Source organism: Ursus maritimus, unplaced genomic scaffold, assembly GCF_017311325.1.
Source record: "Ursus maritimus isolate PB19 unplaced genomic scaffold, ASM1731132v1 scaffold_26, whole genome shotgun sequence".
Lineage (NCBI taxonomy): Eukaryota > Metazoa > Chordata > Mammalia > Carnivora > Ursidae > Ursus > Ursus maritimus.
In genome coordinates, this window is record NW_024425119.1 from 38,644,497 (window position 1) to 38,663,330 (window position 18,834).

Sequence of the window (18,834 nt, forward strand, 5' to 3'; positions counted from 1 at the left end):
CGCCTGGGTGGCACAGGGGTTAAGCGTCTGCCTTCAGCTCAGGGCTTGATCCCGGCGTTCTGGGATCAAGCCCCACATCAGGCGCCTCCGCTATGAGCCTGCTTCTTCCTCTCCCACTCCCCCTGCTTGTGTTCCCTCTCTCGCTGGCTGTCTCTATCTCTGTTGAATAAATAAGTAAAATCTTAAAAAAAAAAAAAAAGAAATGGAGAGGAGGAAATGGATTAGAGAAGTATCTGTGTACATTCTTGTAATTTTCCTATTTTGAAAAACACAGTCACTTCAGGGCTCTTCTACCTTTGGGTTTGTGGTTAAAACGTGGATAGTATGGTGCCAAAATATGACAGAGCTAGTCTCAAGCATATATAAATCTATTTCTTTCCAAGCTAAACTCAGACAAGTAAGACTCTCCCAGTTTTCAAGTTCTCTGAGCAATTGAGGTTCCTTCATCTCAGATATCCATCACTCTCAAGAAGCCCTTTAGGTAGTATAGACATTTTAACAATGTTTGTACTTCCGATCCATGAGCATGGAATGTTTTTCCATTTCTTTGTGTCATCTCCTATTTCTTTCATTAGTGTTTTATAGTTTTCAGAGTACAGGTCTTTCACCTATTTGGTTAGGTTTATTCCTGGGTATCTTATGGGTTTTGGTGCAATTGTAAATGGGGTCAATTCCTTGATTTCTCTTTCTGCTGCTTCATTGTTGGCATATAGAAATGCAACTGATTTCTGTACATTGATTTTGTATCCTGCGACCTTAGTGAATTCATGTGTCAGTTCTAGCAATTTTTTTGGTGGAGTCTTTTGGGTTTCCTATACAGAGGATCATGTTGTCTGCAAATAGTGGAAGTTTGACTCCTGCCTTGCCAATTTGGATGCTTTTATTTCTTTTTGTTGTCTGACTGATGAAGCTAGGACTTCCAGTACTATGTTAAATGATAGTCATGACAGTGGACATTCCTGTCTTATTCCTGACAATGGAGGAAAAGCTATCAGTTTTTCTTCAATGAGGATGATATTAGCTGTGGGTCTTTCATACATGGCCTTTATGATGTTGAAGTATGTTCCCTCTAGCCCTACTTTGTTGATGACTTTTATAAAAAATGGATGCTGTACTTTGTCAAATGATTTTTATCGCATCTATTGAGAGGATCATATGGTTCTTATCCTTTTATTAATGTACTGTATCATGTTGATTGATTTGCAAATATTGAACCACCCTTAAGGTCAAGGAATAAATCACACTTGATTGTGGTGAATAGTTCTTTTAATGTACTTTTGGATTTGATTTGCTAGAATCTCGTTGAGAATTTTTGCATCCATGTTCATCAGGGATATTGGCTTATAATTCCCCCCTTTAGTGGGATCCTTGTCTGGTTTTGGAATCAAGGTAATCCTAGCCTCATAGAATCTACACATTTAATGCAATCCCTATCAAACTACCACCAGCATTTTTCACAGAGCTAGAACAAACAATCCAAAAATGTGTATGGAACCACAAAAGACCCTGAATAGCCAAAGCAATCTTGAAAAAGAAAAGCAAAGCTGGAGACATCACAATTCTGGACTTCAAGGTATATTACAAAGCTGTAGGCATCAAATATGGTACTCACACAAAAACAGACTCAGATACTGGAACAGAATAGAGAACCCAGAAATGGGCCCACAGATATATGGTCAACTAATCTTCAACAAAGCAGGAAAGAATATCCTGGGGAAAAGACAGTCTATTCAATAAATAGTGTTGAGAAAACTGGACAGCAACATGCAGAAGAATGAAAATGGACCACTTTCTTACACCATACACAAAAATAGACTCAAAATGGATGAAAGACCTAAATGTGAGACAGGAAACCATCAAAATCCTAGAGGAGAACACAGGTAGCAACCTCTTTGATCTTGGCTGTAGCAATTTCTTACTAGACAGGAGGCACAGGAAACAAAAGCAAAAATGAACTATTGGGACCACTCTTCAAGATAAAAAGCTTCTGCACAGCAAAGGAAACAATCAACAAAACTAAAAGGCAAGCTACAGAATGGGAGAAGATATTTGCAAATGACATATCAGATAAAGGGTTAGTATCCAAAATCTATAAAGAATTTATCAAACTCAACACCCCAAAAATAGATAATCCAGTTAAGAAATGGGCAGAAGACATGAATAGACATTTTTCCAAAGAAGACATACAGATAACTACCAGACACATGAAAAGATACTCAACATCACTCACCAGGGAAATACAAATCAAAACCATGATGAGATACTACCTCACACCTATCAGAATGGCTAAAAAAATTAATAACACAGGAAACAACAGATGTTGGTGAGGATGTAGACAAAGGGGAACCCCATTACACTGTTGGGGGGAATGCAAACTGGTGCAGCCACTCTGGAAAACATAATGGAGGCTCCTTAAAAAGTTAAAAATAGAACTACCCTAGGACCCAACAATTGCATTAGTAGGTATTTACTCAAAGGGTACAAAAATACTGATTTGAAGGGGCACATGCATCCTGATGTTTATAGCATCATTATCAACAATAGCCAATTTATGGAAAGACGCCAAATGTCCATTGACTGATGAAAGGATAAAGATGATGTGGTCTATATATACAATGGAATATTAGCCAACAAAAAGAATGTAATCTTGCTATTTGCAACAACATGGATGGAGCTAGAGTGTATTATGCTAAGCAAAATTAGTCAGAGAAAGACAAATACCACATGATTTCACTCATATGTGGAAACAAAACAAGATGAACACATTGGGGAAGGAAAAAAAAAAGAGGGAGGCAAACCATAAGAGACTCTTAACCATAGAGAACAAACTGAGGGTTGCTGGAGGGGCTGGGGGGATGGGCCAAATGGGTGATGGAGATTAAGGAGGACACTTGTGATGAGCACTGGGTGTTACACATAAGTGATGAATCACTAAATTCTACTTCTAAAACCAATAATACCCTATATGTGAACTAGCTAGAATTTAAGTAAAAACTTGAAACATGGAAAAAAAAAAAAGAAGCAGCCCTTTAAAAATTTGACTTACATGCATCATCCACCTTTTGCCCTCACAGTGCATCAGGGAATGATGCTGCTGTCTATCCTCTGTGCTATCCTTCTTTTTGCCTTTCTTTCTCTCTCACATCTCTGTTGATTATTTCCTTTCTTTCATTAGACGTTAGATTCAAATTATACCCCAGCATCACCTCCATGCTCCATCTCTAAAGAACCTTTCTCCATAATCACTGTTTCCAATGAAGAGAATTTTCCCCCAAACACTAATAAAAGTCCAAAAGTGTGAAGCAGAGGGGACTCAGGTCTCACAGACCTCATTACAATTAAACACCAGGAATTCCAATGTTCTAATCATGTGAAATTGTGGGCAGTTTATTATCTATCACACCTGGAGGGGCCTTGGATGGTACTCACTGTTCTGCAGAGCTGCAAAAGCCACTAATGCCATTGGTAAGAGGGAACTGATTTTTTTTCATTGTTTACATTCAGGTTTTTTTTCTTTTATCAACATATAATTTATTATTTGTTTCAGGGGTACAGTCTTAAACAGTCTTAAACAATTCACAGCACTCACGATAGCACATACCCTCCCCATTGTCCATCACCCAGCCACCCCATCCCTCCCACCCCCCTCCACTCCAGCAACCCTCAGTTTGTTTCCTGAGATTAAGAGTCTCTTATGGTTTGTCTCCCTCTCTGGCTTCGTCTTGTTTCATTTTTTCCTCTCTTCCCCTACGATCCTCCGCCTTGTTTCTCAAATTGCACATATCAGTGAGATCATATGCTAATTATCTTTCTCTGATTGACTTATTTCGCTTAGCCTGATACCCTCTAGTTCCATCCATGTCATTGCAAATGGCAAGATATTCATCTGTTGCTGGACATCTAGGCTCTTTCCACAGTTTGCCTATTGTGGACATTGCTGCTATTAACATTGGGGTGCATGTGTACCTTCAGATCATTACATTTGTATCTTTTGGGTAGATACCCAGTAGTGCAATTGCTGGGTCACAACGTAGCTCTATTTCCAAGTTTTTGAGGAAACTCCGTACTGTTCTCCAGAGTGGCTGCACCAGCTTGCATTCCCACTAACAGTGTAGGAGTGTTCCCCTTTCTCCAAATCCTCGCCAATATGTCATTTCCTGACCTTTTAATTTTAGCCATTCTGACTGGTGTGAGGTGGTATCTCATTGTAGTTTTGGTTGGTATTTCCCTGATGCTGAGTGATGTTGAGCATTTTTTCCATGTATCTGTTGGCCACGTGGATGTCTTCTTTGGAGAAATGCCTGTTCATGTCTTCTGCCCATTTCTTGATTGGATTATTTATTTTTTGGGTGTTGAGTTTGGCAAGTTCTTTATAGATTTTGGACACTAGCCCTTTATCTGATATGTCATTTGCAAATATCTTCTCCCATTCTGTCAGTTGTCTTTGGTTTTGTTGACTGTTTACTTTGCTGTGCAAAAGCCTTTTATCTCGATGAAGTCCCAATAGTTCATTTTTGCCCTTGTCTTTGCCCTTGTCTTTGGCGATGTGTCTAGGAAGAAGTTGCTGCAGCTGAGGTCGAAGAGGTTGCTGCCTGCATTATCTTCAAGGATTTTGATGGATGTCTGTCTCATATTTAGGTCTTTCATCCATTTTGAGTCTATTTTTGTGTGTGGTCAAGGAAATGGTCCGGTTTCATTCTTTGCATGTGGTTGTCCCATTTTCCCAACACCATTTGTTGAAGAGACTGTCCTTTTTCCATTGGACATTCTTTCCTGCTTTTTTGATGATTAGTTGACCATAGAGTTGAGGATCCATTTCTGGGCTCTCTATTCTGTTCCATTGATGTATGTGTCTGTTTTTGTGCGAGTACCATACTGTCTTGATGATTACAGCTTTGTAATAGAGCCTGAAGTCTGGAAATGTGATGCCCCAGCTTTGCTTTTCTTTTTCAACAATCCTCTGACTATTTGGGTTCTTTTCGGGTTCCATACAAATTTTAGGATTATTTGTTCCATTTCTGTGAAAAAAGTTGATAATATTTTGATAGGGATTGCATTAAATGTGTAGATTGCTCTAGCTAGCATAGACATTTTCACAATATTTGTTCTTCCACTCCATGAGCACGGAATGTTTTCTTTGTGTCTTCCTCAATCTCTTTCATGAGCATTCTATAGTTTTCTGAGTACAGATTCTTTGCCTCTTTGGTCAGATTTATTCCTAGGTATCTTATGGTTTTGGGTGCAATTGTAAATGGGATCGACTCCTTAATTTCTCTTTCTTCTTTCTCATTGTTGGTGTATAGAAATGCAACTGATTTCTGTGCATTGATTTTATATCCTGCCACTTTACTGAATTCCTGTATGAGTTCTAGCAGTTTTGGGGTGGAATCTTTTGGGTTTTCCACATAAAGTATCATATCATCTGCAAAGAGTGAGAGTTTGACTTCTTCTTTGTCAATTAGGATGCCTTCTATTTCTTTTTTGTTGTCTAATTGCTGAAGTTAGGACTTCTAGTACTATGTTGAATAGCAGTGGTGATAGTGGACATCCCTGCCATGTTCTTGACCTTAGGGGAAAAGCTCTCAGTTCTTCCCCATTGAGAATGATATTTGCTGTGGGTTTTTCAGAGATGGCTTTTATGATATTGAGGTATGTACCCTCTATCCCTACACTGTGGAGAGTTTTAATCAAGAAAGGATGCTGTACTTTGTCAAACGCTTTTTCTGCATCTATTGAGAGGATCATATGGTTCTTTTTTTTTTTTTTAAAGATTTTATTTATTTGACAGAGATAGAGACAGCCAGCGAGAGAGGGAACACAAGCAGGGGGAGTGGGAGAGGAAGAAGCAGGCCCATAGCAGAAGAGCCCGATGTGGGGCTCGATCCCAGATCGCCGGGATCACGCCCTGAGCCGAAGGCAGACGCTTAACCGCTGTGCCACCCAGGCGCCCCGAGAAGATCATATGGTTCTTGTCTTTCTTTTATTAATGTAGTGTATCACATTGATTGATTTGTGCATGTTGAACCACTCTTGCAGCCCAGGAATAAACCCCACTTGGTTGTGGTGAATAATCCTTTTAATGTACCAAACATTTAAAGAAGAATTAATACCTCTTCTTCTGAAATGGTTCCAAAAAATAGAAATGGAAGGAAAACTTCCAAACTCACTTTATGAGGCCAGTATTACCTTGATCCCCAAACCAGACAAAGACCCCATCAAAACGGAGGATTACAGACCAATATCCCTGATGAACATGGATGCAAAAATTCTCACCAAGATACTAGCCAATAGGATCCAACAGGGAGTTGGTTTTTAATAATATAAGAAGCAACTGGGAGCAGGTGTGTGATATTGTGATGGATGAGCTGGGATGAATAGGAGAATGGATATGTGACTCAGGATCACACTTTGAGGTGAACCGAGTCCCAGTTCAGTGCATTCATTCTGGCAATCACCAGTCAAGTCACAGAAAATTGCCCTCTGCTTCTTAGAGACCCAGACAACACTGTTGAGAATAGCAAGGTCTTATGAAATAGTTCTACTAAGGTTGTTTATAGACTAACCTCAATTTCTGGAATATTGTTTTTCTGATCCATGTTTAATGTTTTTTTGAAGATTTTATTTGTTTTGATATAAAGAGAGCATGAGTGGGGGAGGAGCAGAGGGAGAGGGAGAAGCAGGCTCTCCGCCAAGCAGGGAACCTGATGCTGGGCTGGACTAGGGACTTCAGGGACTCCAGGATCATGACCTGAGCTGAAGGCAGATGCTTAACTGACTTAGCCACCCAGGTGCCCCTGATGTTTGGTTTTAATTTGGTTTTACTATCCTAGAAAGACTTATGCTTGGATCTCCTTTGCTATGTATCTGATCAATATGGAAAATTTTTGTTTTTGTTTGGTTTGGTTTTAGAACTGAAGTAGAGAAGGCACAAGCAAGGGACAGAAAGCAAAAGTCAGTTTTATTACAGTAAAAAGTACCCTGAGCTAAAATTGCCCTAAATTATTAATCTACCAGCTCAGGAACTCAAAGGGAAGAGAAACACTAGCTTTTAAAGCACAGTAAACTTTCTTTTTTTTTTTTTTAAAGATTTTATTTATTTATGTAACAGAGAGACAGCCAGCGAGAGAGGGAACACAGCAGGCGAGTGAGAGAGGAAGAAGCAGGCTCCCAGCCGAGGAGCTCGATCCCGGAATACCGGGATCACGCCCTGAGCCGAAGGCAGACGCTTTAACGACTGCGCTACCCAGGCGCCCCGCACAGTAAACTTTCTATTCATAATACCCTTCTCATCTACCAATCTTATAACCAGTAGCAGGGTATTTTTTATTTGAGCCTGTCTCTAGTAGATTAAGAATATAAATCAGGAGTTCTCCCTGACATACAGGATGGGGATACAGGCTTGACATAATCACATTCTCAAACAACATTGAGGGGAGGGGAGAGCATGCAGTTCTCTGACCTTGACTTCTGACTAAAACTTAGCTCCACTACCTTTGAGACTTTGATGGGGAAAGTGGTAGAATATACCACTGGGAGTTCAACTGGGTGGGCAGGTTTCATTTGGTTCTTGTCTTTCTTTTATTAATATAGTGTATCACATTGATTGATTTGTGCATGTTGAACCGCCCTTGCAGCCCAGGAATAAACCCCATTTCAAAGCCATAAGCACTTTCCTGTTTTGCAAGAGGTAGATACTTCCGTGTGTCTTATAGGAAGTATTCCTTTGTTAAAAGAAAAAGCCACTAAAAGGGTTATTCGTGTGAACATAAGCTATAAATCACTAAAGTAGATGGATGAAACCAAAGAAGCTATGCTGCTCTCCAAGATAAGGCAGAGTTGGAGCTCTTCAGGCTACATGTTCTTAAGGGAGATGTTTCTTTTCCTAGATATAGATTCAGGCTTCATTCATTCATCTATTCAACAAATATTTATTGAGCACCTACTATGTGCCAAGCACTAATCTAGGAGCTGGAGATATCACAGTGAACAAAACCAAACCTCTGCCCTAATGGATCTTATACCGTATTTGACAGTGAAAGACAACAAACAAATGAACAAACAAATAAAATATAGTATAACAGATGTTAACTGCTGTGGAGAAGAGTAAAGCAAGTAAAGGGACTGGAAAGTTCTGGAGTAAAGGGGATCCTTGTGCATTAAAGAAAACAAAGCAGGCATTGTGCCTATAAATTGTGAACTTATGGTTGACCACAGAAGATGGAACTGTTTTCATATAAGGCTTTTTATTTTTTTTTTAATTTTTAAAAAGATTTTATTTATTTGACAGAGAGAGACACCAAGAGGGGGAACACAAGCAGGGGGAGTGTGAGAGAAAGAAGCAGGCTTCCCACTGAGCAGGGAGCCCAATGAGGGGCTTGATTCCAGGACCACGAGATCATGACCTGAGCCAAAGGCAGCCGCTTAGTGGCTGAGCCACCCAGGCGTCCCTCATGTAAGACTTCAAAACAGGGGCTCCTGGATCTGGGTGAAAAAGTTGGGGAAAAGACCCTTCTCCTCACTTCTGCCTAAGATCCAGCACTGCTGAAGTACTTTGAAGATATGGATCGCCTTTTGGGGACCCAGTCTGTGCAACCATCATGAATACTAGTGTAGCCCCCATTTGTGTGTATTGACTAGAAGCGTAGCGCACTCTCACAGTGGCTGATAAACTGTAGCTGGCAGCGCCTTGCTTATCCTTGGGATAACACCTCATAGCAAAAGGGAAGTGGTAAAAACTACTTTTGGTAGTATTTTTAGGGTGTCTAAGAGGTATGGAGAGAACGTAACTAGATATATTAGTAAGAGTAAGCCCTACAAAATTTTGTATGAATTATCTAGAATACCTCAGACTTCCTCAAGATATGACAGGTGAGAAAAGGCCTGGAAGTTTGCATAAGTCAGTATAAAGGAACACTGAATTTCTAAAAAATCCTCTAAATGAAAGGGCAGACATACCAGAGTCCGTACCCTGCCCAGATACTTGGACACAATTTCCTCCAAATAGGACCGATACTGTGGGAGAGGCAATTTGCCAAGCAAAATTGTCCCATGGCACCCAAAATTCAGAGTGTTCTCCGGTGCTAAAGCATTATCAGTGCCGGATGAGGGCTGTGACTTGGGGCCAAACCAGTCCCTGAGCTGTTGACAACTTTCTGGGGGCAGAAAATATATAAAAAGGATGGGGGCACCTGGGTGGCACAGCGGTTAAGCGTCTGCCTTCGGCTCAGGGCGTGACCCCAGCGTTATGGGATCGAGCCCCACATCAGGCTCCTCTGCTATGAGCCTGCTTCTTCCTCTCCCACTCCCCCTGCTTGTGTTCCCTCTCTCGCTGGCTGTCTCTATCTCTGTCAAATAAATAAATAAATAAATAAATAAATAAATAAATAAATAAATCTTTGGAAAAAAAATAAAAAAGGATGGAAGGTCCATGAGGCCCTGTATCAAGCATCATGGTTGGCTCCAGAGCTCCAAATGACAGTCTGTGGCCAACTACCCAGCAAGCCTTGGGCTGGAGCTAGCCCTGTCCAAGCGGCACAAGATAAATGACTGAATGTACAGTGAAGGGAAAGGCCTCTGCAAGTGTTGACACAAAAGCAGTTGTTGCAGTGGCTAATGTGGAAAGGGGAGATAGAGTGAACGCCAGCACAACAGGTTTAATTGGAATGACAGGTGATTTTCAGTGGAAATTCAGACTGCATAAGAAGGAATTCTCGCTTTGAATAAAGTTAATACGGAAGAGAAAGAAGTGTGTGTGTGTGGTGGGGGAGATGCCTTTTCTAAGTCTCCTAAAAATAGTTTGAGGGCACAGAGCAAGCAACTGAAAGTCTTGCTCAGGCTTAGGTAAGGGTGTGTGTGTGTGTGTGTGTGTGTGTGTGTGTGTGTGTGTGTGTGTGTGTGTGTGTGTGTGTGTGTGACCTCATGGCCATGTCTATGACAATAGAGCTCTTGAGACTTTGGACATTTGGACACCCTCTCCAGCCAGAGGCTCATAATGCAAACTACCATGTCCATGTCTCTGTATAAGAGTAGAGGAAATGAGGGGCACCTGGGTGGCTCAGTCGGTTAAGCATCTGCCTTCGGCTCAGGTCATGGTCCCGGGGTCCTGGGATCCAGCCCCACGTGGGGCTTCCTGCTCAGCAGGAGAATCTGCTTCTCCCTCTCCCTATGCCCCTGCTCCTGTGTGCTCTGTCTTGCTTACTCTTTCTCTCTCAAATAAATAAATAAAACCTTTAAAAAACAGAGTAGAGGAAATGAGCAAAACAGTCTGTCTGTAATACCAGACAAACCACCCTTCCATGATGAAACTATTTAGTCTTTGTGACAGATCAAACCTACAAGAATGAGTACACTCAGTCTTTCTTGCCCTCTAGGAAGAGACCCCTGTCATTGAGAGCTTGTGCTCTGGGTACCTGTACAGAATGGAGGGCAAAATCAAAGGAGCTGAAACAAGGACAAGGAGTTCCTTCTCACAGAAGAGAAAAAGAATACATCCAAGAGGTGAAGTAAGCAGGGGAGTGAGAAAGCAAGGGCCAGGCTTGAGAGAAAGTTTGGGGGTGTCTGCAGAGAAAGGAGAGGGAATGGGAGCTACAACTATGTCAGGATGTGTGAGATGAGTAGAGAAGGAGGGAAGAAAAGTTTAAGATGTTTTGCTCTGTGCTGAGAATGCAAATTCCTTTAGAGTTTTCCCAGAGACTATAATAAAAATATAAAGTGCTTTTTCGTTATTTTTCGCTGTTGGATATGTTTCTTTTGAATGTGATATCATGCTGAGATGGGCCCCCAAGGCGACTCAATGCCATAAAAGCTACGTCTGGAGAGTACTGTCTGGTATCGCGGACCTTAGGTATAGCAGTCAGCTGTGCCTTGATTTTGGTCATCACTCCTGATCTGGGTCAGGAGAGCCTCTTCATCATGGCTGTTGGATTTATAGTTCAAAAAGTACACTAGCTAAATAAAAGACAGACTGGAGATAAACTGGACGCCAGATAGAGGAAAATGGCAGAAACTACCAAGAATCACAATTCTAGTGAGAATGTGATATTTGGAACTAGGTGTACCTGACGGAGACCTGTATCTATGTACCATGGAGTCTCTTCCCCCCGTTGGCTCATGAGACTGGAATGAAGGAAAAGAACTAGGGTGGTTCCCTGAGGATAAGAGAAAGGCAGGAAGCAGAAGGGGTTATTTTTTTCTTGCTATATGGCATACATAATACGTGTGAATACTCTAATGACATAGAGTACTCATTCAGCCCCCTTTTGCTTGGAAATGGATCCATCCATTCAACAAACCCTAGGGCACTGGTGTCCAGAGGTCTCAGCCTTGAAACCCGGCCAGCCAATATAGGCTTCTTTGTTCTCTGTATCTGTCCCCCTTATTTTTCAGCAGCTAGACCCTTCTATTTTTCCTAGTTCCATTTTCACACAGAATTCCTAAAATGATCTGGTTCTGAATCTGATGCACCAAATATCTCCGCCTCACATTTTCAAGTCCTGCCACTAGTCTACTCCCCCAGTTCCCACCTACCCTTGGCTCTCAAATGTCTGACCTGGAACTTGACTGGATCAGCCACACCCCTTGATCTCTGCACCTGTTTCCCATGTTCTTTCGTGCTTCTCCAATAATTTCCCTTCCCTCTAGGCTCAGACCTCCTGTACTCTCAACAGACTTCATGCCAGCACCTCTGGGCAGCATGATGTAATCTTATGCTGAAAGCCTTGACATACATGGTATCCTCAACAATAGTGGCAAAAAGCCCTGTATGATGACATAACCCAGCTCCTACTATATGGGGACTATGTTTAATGTAAGAATAAGACTAAGATGGGAGGCCCTATATGAGGGACAGGGTCATCTTTATAGGTAGAAGGCAGGGACCCACCTGAAGGCTGAGAAAACTGGCAAGATGAAATCATCCATGTGGAGTGCTGGTCAGGAATGTGAAGTAACAGACCCAGGCAAAACCCCTCTAAGTCATGCCTTTTCTGGCTATATCAGCACTCTCCAGAGAAGGATGAACAGCAGGGTTGAATCCACATGCCCTGAGAACATGCTTGCTATAATATGTTCAGAAACTTATGCTGTGTAAGCTCAGCTCTGTGTGTGTGTGTGTGTGTGTGTGTGTGTGTGTGTGCATGTGTGTCTTGTCTCTGTTTCTAGTTTTCCTATATTTATCTGGTAAAGTCTTTTTATAAATACCAGCCCACTTTAGCTACGCTTAGGAAAACCAAGGAAAAGCATTTCTGTCTTCTCCTAAGCTTTAGGAATAACCATGGGGAACAGGGTGGAGGTAGGAGTGATAACCGTGAGAGCTCCACAAGCTTGTAGAATGAAGAAAGGGATGAGCAAGCAAATAGGACTGAATCGTGTTTTAGAAGATATTATACTGTAGGGTTTTTAATTTGTTCATATATTTATTTTGGGAAATCAAATTTGTAATGGCTGCATAATACTTTATTATATCAGCGATGCCTTAAGTTAAATTTTCTGCTGTTTAGGTTATTTCCCCACTTATTTCTTTTTTTTTTTTTTAAAGATTTTTTATTTATTTATTTGACAGATAGAGACAGCCAGCGAGAGAGGGAACACAAGCAGGGGGAGTGGGAGAGGAAGAAGCAGGCTCATAGCGGAGGAGCCTGACGTGGGGCTCGAACCCGGAACGCCGGGATCACGCCCTGAGCCGAAGGCAGACGCTTTAACCTCTGTGCCACCCAGGCGCCCCTCCCCACTTATTTCTATTTTAATAATAGTAAATAGGCATAAGCCAGTTCTTCAGTGCTACAAATGTTTCTCTGGGCTAGCCCCACTCTTCCTTACTAGAGTAGGCAACCAGGGAAATCCCAAGGTAACATGTTGGCTATTGCTGAACCATTAGCATACAAAACATTCACCCATACCTAGCTTTTTCCCATCTTGAAGTGATACAGTTTGTTTCTCCTCCTTAGATTTATTTCTCCATATGAAATTCATTTTTCGTTTGTGACCACTTGGCTTCTCCCATTTACTAGGGTCATTACTAGTTAGTATGCTGCTGCCCAGATGCTTTTGCTTCTCAATCTCAAGTCCTCCATAAATATATTAAATTCAAATTTTCTTCCTCTTCTCCTTTCCCACTCCACTCCTCAAACAGGGAAAGGAGTTGTCACAAAGGTTGAGGCACTCAGAGTGTGTCTGTACATGGACACACGGCCTGTGGAGGGCAAACTGCCCTCACACACACTGTCCCCACCCATCCCTTCCATACACTGCCAACAGTTTACCCTTTCGCCTGTGAGCTGATGCAGAGTGTTATTCAGAGTTAGAAATAATATCATAGATTATCCAGCCCAATCCCCTAACAGATCAGGAAAATTATTTATCCAAGGTGTCTGAATTAAAAGGCAGAAACAAAATTGAATTCAGGTCCCTTAACAGCAGCTGTGTGTGGGCTGGAGAGTTCTGGCTGAAGGAATGGGGGCATAGTGGTTCCTGTTAAAGTATTCATTCAATAAATACATGCAGCTTTTACTGACTACGTGCCGGGCACTATTTTAGGTGCCGGGGATTCCGTGATTGAGGGCGTGGAGACAAAAACCTCTGCCCTTATGGAGCTTCCGTTCTTAAAACTTAAGTACTTTGCTTCATCATCATGGAAAAACTCCCAGTGCCCAGGGTAGGAACGGTTGAGTCTCATCTCACACGGAAGGGAATCCCATCCTTTCTCGGCTTCTGTGCTATCTACCGCGAGAGGGCTGATATACTGCAGAAGCCGAAGGGAGAGGCGGAAACCTCGTTAGTGCCCGCCCACCCTCTGCACCGCGGAGGCCGGGCGGGGCCTGCTCCAGGGCGCCGCTGCGCCCCAGCTCAAATCTGGGATTATTAGCGTCGGTCTCTCCACCCTCTCTGCTTTCCTGCGGACGGCTGGAGGACAGAGTAGCAAGACCCGGCTTTAGCGCCATCATCTGAGAAAGGATTGCGGGTGGGTGAAAAATCCTTCCAAGGCAGTTGCGCTCAGGGTCTAGTACCCAGACTTGGGGAGGGACGATCTCTCCCTGACCTGGAGGTTTATGCAGCAAACTGCTCTCTCATGCTTCCCTATTAAGCATCGCAGCCACACGCTCTTTCCACTCAGCTGAGGCCACTGCAGCGTCCCCTCCCCTGCTGCCCCACCCGCTAGTTCAGACTCTAGAGCCCCACTGCAGCTTCGCAACCATCCTTCCTTTTCCTCTCCACTTCCTGGTTGCCATGGAGACACACGTCATTTACGTGCTGTGCGTCGCCTTGGAAACAGAGGAGCATCCGCGGCGCCGCTGGGAGACCCGCCCCTGCCACTCCAACCACACTCGCGGGCGCTGCCCGTTAATGGCTGGGGGTAGTCCCGAGCGGTACCCACTGCTGGCCTCCACCCGGGCCCCTCCGCGAGCGCTTCTGTGACCCAGAGAACCCTCGGGCACTTGCAGCTCGTGGCGCCCGGAGGGCGGCGCTGACACGGGCGCAATTCAGGAGGCGAGGCAGGTCTGGGCGCTTTCGCCCCGGGGCAAGCCGGAGAGTCGCCGGCCTGGGACTCTCGCCGAGTCCTCGTCCCGTCGGCTCTTCCCGGCCTCCCCCGATCCTGCCCGCGCCCTCCGCCCGGGACTCATCTCCTCACGTCGGCTCCCCGCCCCTCTCGGGAGCCTCCTCTTCCCTCGGCTCCTCCCCGCCCCTCCGGGGACCTCTCCCCTATCCCCGTCCCTCCCCCCACCCCGGAGGCCGGGCTGGACCGGACCCAGAGTCGCCAACGCCCGCTTCTGCCATTCAATGGAGGACGGTCCGCTGGAGATCATGACCAAGGACGGCGGCGACATGCCGGCACCTCTGGAGGTGTCCACCGTGCCGGCCGTGGGGGACGTGATCTCCGGGGAGTACAACGGCGGCATGAAGGAACTGATGGAGCACCTGAAGGCCCAGCTGCAGGCCCTGTTTGAGGACGTGAGGGCCATGCGGGGGGCCCTGGACGAGCAGGCCTCGCACATCCAGGTGCTCTCGGACGACGTGTGCGCCAACCAGCGGGCCATCGTCTCCATGTGCCAGATTATGACCACGGCGCCTCGCCAGGGCGGTCTGGGCGTGGTCGGCGGCAAGGGGAGCTTCCCGGGTGCCCCCCAAGAGCCGGAGACCCCTTCGCCTGGAATCGGGGACAGCGGTTTGCTGGGTCGCGATCCTGAGGACGAGGACGACGATGAAGAAGAGGAGAAGGAGATGCCCAGCTCCGCCACACCCACTAGTCACTGTGAGCGCCCCGAGAGCCCCTGTGCCGGTCTCCTTGGGGGGGACGGGCCACTTGTGGAGCCCCTCGATCTGCCCGACATTACCCTGCTGCAGCTGGAGGGCGAGGCCTCTCTGTGAGGGGACTCCGAGGGGGCACTACTTTCCCGGGCAGGCTTTGGGTTTCCGAGTGCATGACGCGAGGGGACTGAACGGTGCGGTGCAGCATGCTTCACTCTGACCGCTGCTCTTGTGGGTCAGGCAGAGAGACTCCCTCGAGAAACGATTTATAGGGTGAAGGACTTTGGGAGCATCAAGAATTCTTTCTGCCTAACCAAGGGAGACATAGCAAACTGCGGAAAGGTGAGGTTCCGGGAGAGGAAGCGCCCATCTCTGGACTCCCATCCACCCCCTACCCTGCCCATTCCCCCTCCCCAGCCAACAGGAGAACCCCTGAATTGTGTAAATAAAATTCTGCTTTTTCTATTCTGAAAAAGGACTTATCTAGGACTATGGCAAATAATCTCTAAAGATTTACCTAGAAATTAAGGAATTGGGGGTATTCTGTTCTGGCAACAGAAAATTTACCCTTCTGCTGAAATCCAAGATATTCAGTGCTCTGCAGAAGCCTCTCCCCCTCACAGATCTCTGCGGCTGCTGATTGGTAAAGGAAGCTTGAGGAGGGAACTGCAGCCCTAGGAATCTGGGTGAATGGGGTTCCAAGGGCCCCTGGGCTGGGAGGAGCTGGCTATGAATGTGCATGAAGACATAATAGCTCAACCTCTAGGATTTTTGCATGCAGAGCGGATCTTGCCTTGTCACTGACTTCATCTGGGATTGCTTTATCCACTCACTGGGGCTTAGAGAACAAAGAGCCCAGTACACAGGCAGAGACTTGGGGATGCTCAGCAGCAGCCCAGATTTAGGGGACGTTTGAGGGACTCTTGGGGGCCGCAGCCAAAAACTGTCTCTCTCCTGGCTACACCTGCTTAACTTCAGTTCCTTTTCCTGTCAATTTGTCCCTGCCCGCCTCTCGGTGTTGCCTCCATAATGTCTTGTGTGTGTTATGTGTGTCGACTTGTGTAGTAGTGTGTGAGCCCTGAGGGGCAGGGCTTGTGGCTCTGGTGTCAGGTTCAGGGGGCTTCAGACCCTTCTGTGAGCCCCAGGCTATCATGGCGCTTTCCCCTCTCCTTTCCTCTTTCCCCCCACAACCAGGGCATGGAGCATGTGGCTGTCCTGAGGTTCTTAACTGATGTGCCTCCCTCCCACCTCCTCAAGTAGTGACTTTGTGTGCCCTTTCTTCTCCGCTGTGTATTTCTTCTCAATGCTTTCCTTGGTGTTAACCTTAATAAAGAGGCGTCATCTCCCCTCCTTGCTGACTGGTACTAGGGGGATGTCAGGGTGGGGCTTCTGGGCCCACTACATGGACCAGGGCTTAGGGGAAACTGCAGGGACCATGCCTTCCCTCCTCTCTCCTTGGCTCCAGTTCCAGGGAGTTGACTGACCGTGCCCTGGTCAGGACACACATTGCCAACTCTACCTACTTTCCCTTCCATCCCAGACCTTGAACTCCAGCTGGATGGGGGGGAAGGAGAGTGTATGTGTTGAGTCTTCCAAACTAACACGGGTTTTTAGTAGCAGAACTCCAGATGTGCAAGTGGCTTCTTTTCAGTGAAGTGCCTGCTCCCTGAGAGATGACTTCCAAATGTGGGCCCTGGAATGGCAGGCATGACACCTGTTCCATGGGAGGGTGAGGGATGGGTGTTGTGGGTATTGTTCAGGAGGGACTGCCCGGGATCTCTGGGAGTAGAGTGACACATCACAAAAGAAACCACAGTAACTGCCTCAGGCCTCTAGTGGAGAATGCCGGTAAGGTATTCCCTGTGGAGCTTAGACTGACATCAGCTCTAGTCTGCTCGCTTGGGCCGTGGAATTTCCCAAGGCTGCCCTTGGGAAGAAGAATGAGCTGAAGTGCTCTGTGTGTGTGTGTGTGTGTGTGTGTGGTGTGCATATGTGTATATGTGTATGTATGTGTGCCTGTGTTCTTGCTGCTGGTTGCTGCGGAGAGGTTGAAAGAGCACTGGAACCACAGATCTGGGTTTGGAATCTCAGTTCCAACTGAGAGGAACTGTTTGAAACTTGGTTTGCTGCTTGAGACTCAATTTCTGCACGTGTAAAATGGGGACAAGAAGTTGTTGGGGATAAAAATATCTAAGACCTGTAGGAACTCTTGTACAAATGTTAGTTTTTTTATAGTTCTCTTGGATGGGGGGGTAATGATGGTAGTGACTGGCTCCTCTAGGAAAACAAAACTACCTAGAGAAGATTCAAGCAGTTCTTTTTATATAATCCTTCCCCATCTAAAGAACTCTTAACTTTCAGGATAGTCAAATAAAGGGGGATGATGAAATTCCCAAGGTGACACGGGGCTTTTCATCATAAATGTCATGCAGTTATGGGCCAAAAAGGTCTTGGGGGCCAGCCCTGTATAGGATGACCAAAGAAAGCTTTGGGTTGTGCAGTGGTTGGGGAATGTGTGCTGGGGCCCTAGGGAGGGCAACTAAAGAGTATTTGTGGGGAAGTATCCCCAAAGGCTGGGAGATAGTTTCCTGTTATGGTTTCAGCATTCAGCACCAATAACAATGATAGCTATCATTTACTGAGCACTTACCATGGGTCAGACACTGTCCAATTTTATCTCCAGTGAGAAGTAAACACTATTTTTATTTTCACTTAACAGTTCCAGAAACAGATGCCAAGACTTTCTCAAGGTCACACACTAGTACTTGGCAGAACCAGGACTTAAACCCAGGTCTTCTGACTTAAAGAACCCTAAGTTGGAACTGCTGTGCTAATTGCTCTATTATTTAGATCCTCAGGTCCCTTATTTCCCCAGTCAGGAGTCTAAGAGTCCTGAAAAGGAAATAACTTTAGTTTTAGTCCCTTTTCATCTTCTCGATGAGAACAAGAAATTGCAGTTCAAGTTTTGGTTTGTGGCCCTCATCAGAGTCTAGTGGATGATAATATAATAATGGCACTGAGAAGATGGGCTTCTGGACCTGCTTCTTGAGAGGAAGAAGCCAATGCTCCCAGATATTCCCCGACACAGCTCCATTTTTGTGCCTCTTTCCTGTTCTCTATAGCTCAGTTTCTGCACAGTCTGACATGAATCCCAAGGCAGCTAAGCCCTTTAGCCTCTACAGAAAGGTCTGGTTGAGCTCCTTACCCTTTGGCTCCATTTCAGTTCCCCTTCCTATGCCCATTGTCCTAAATGTGTCATAAGTCCCTTAGCCCAGGACCTCCCAGAAGTTCTCTAGCTACTCCTCCCAAGTCCAGATAAAAATCTCCCCAGAAAAAGCAATTCTTTAGTTCTTTAAAGTTACCTGCACCAGCATCTCCTAGGGGTCCAGCACAAGTTGGTCTCCCACCGCCTTATTACTCCCTCTTCCCTATCCTTCCCTTGCATTTCTCCTTTGGGATGCTCCTGATGAGTGAGTTTCAGGTGAGATACCTAGCCTGGGGCTCACGGACAGCGTCATTATTGAACTTCAGGGGGCCCTAGCCTCTTGAAATTGAATGCAAAAGTGTGTAAGTATGAACATTCTCTAGAGA

The 18,834-nt window shown here is 45.1% G+C and overlaps 1 protein-coding gene across 1 annotated transcript; it reads left to right on the forward strand.

Moving 5' to 3' along the window:
* Positions 1-13,804: 13,804 nt before the first annotated feature.
* Positions 13,805-15,718, forward strand: CCDC184 (coiled-coil domain containing 184). Its single transcript, XM_008704720.2, has one exon. The coding sequence runs from the start codon at positions 14,776-14,778 to the stop codon at positions 15,361-15,363; it is 588 nt and encodes a 195-aa protein (XP_008702942.2). The 5' UTR covers positions 13,805-14,775; the 3' UTR covers positions 15,364-15,718.
* Positions 15,719-18,834: the final 3,116 nt, after the last annotated feature.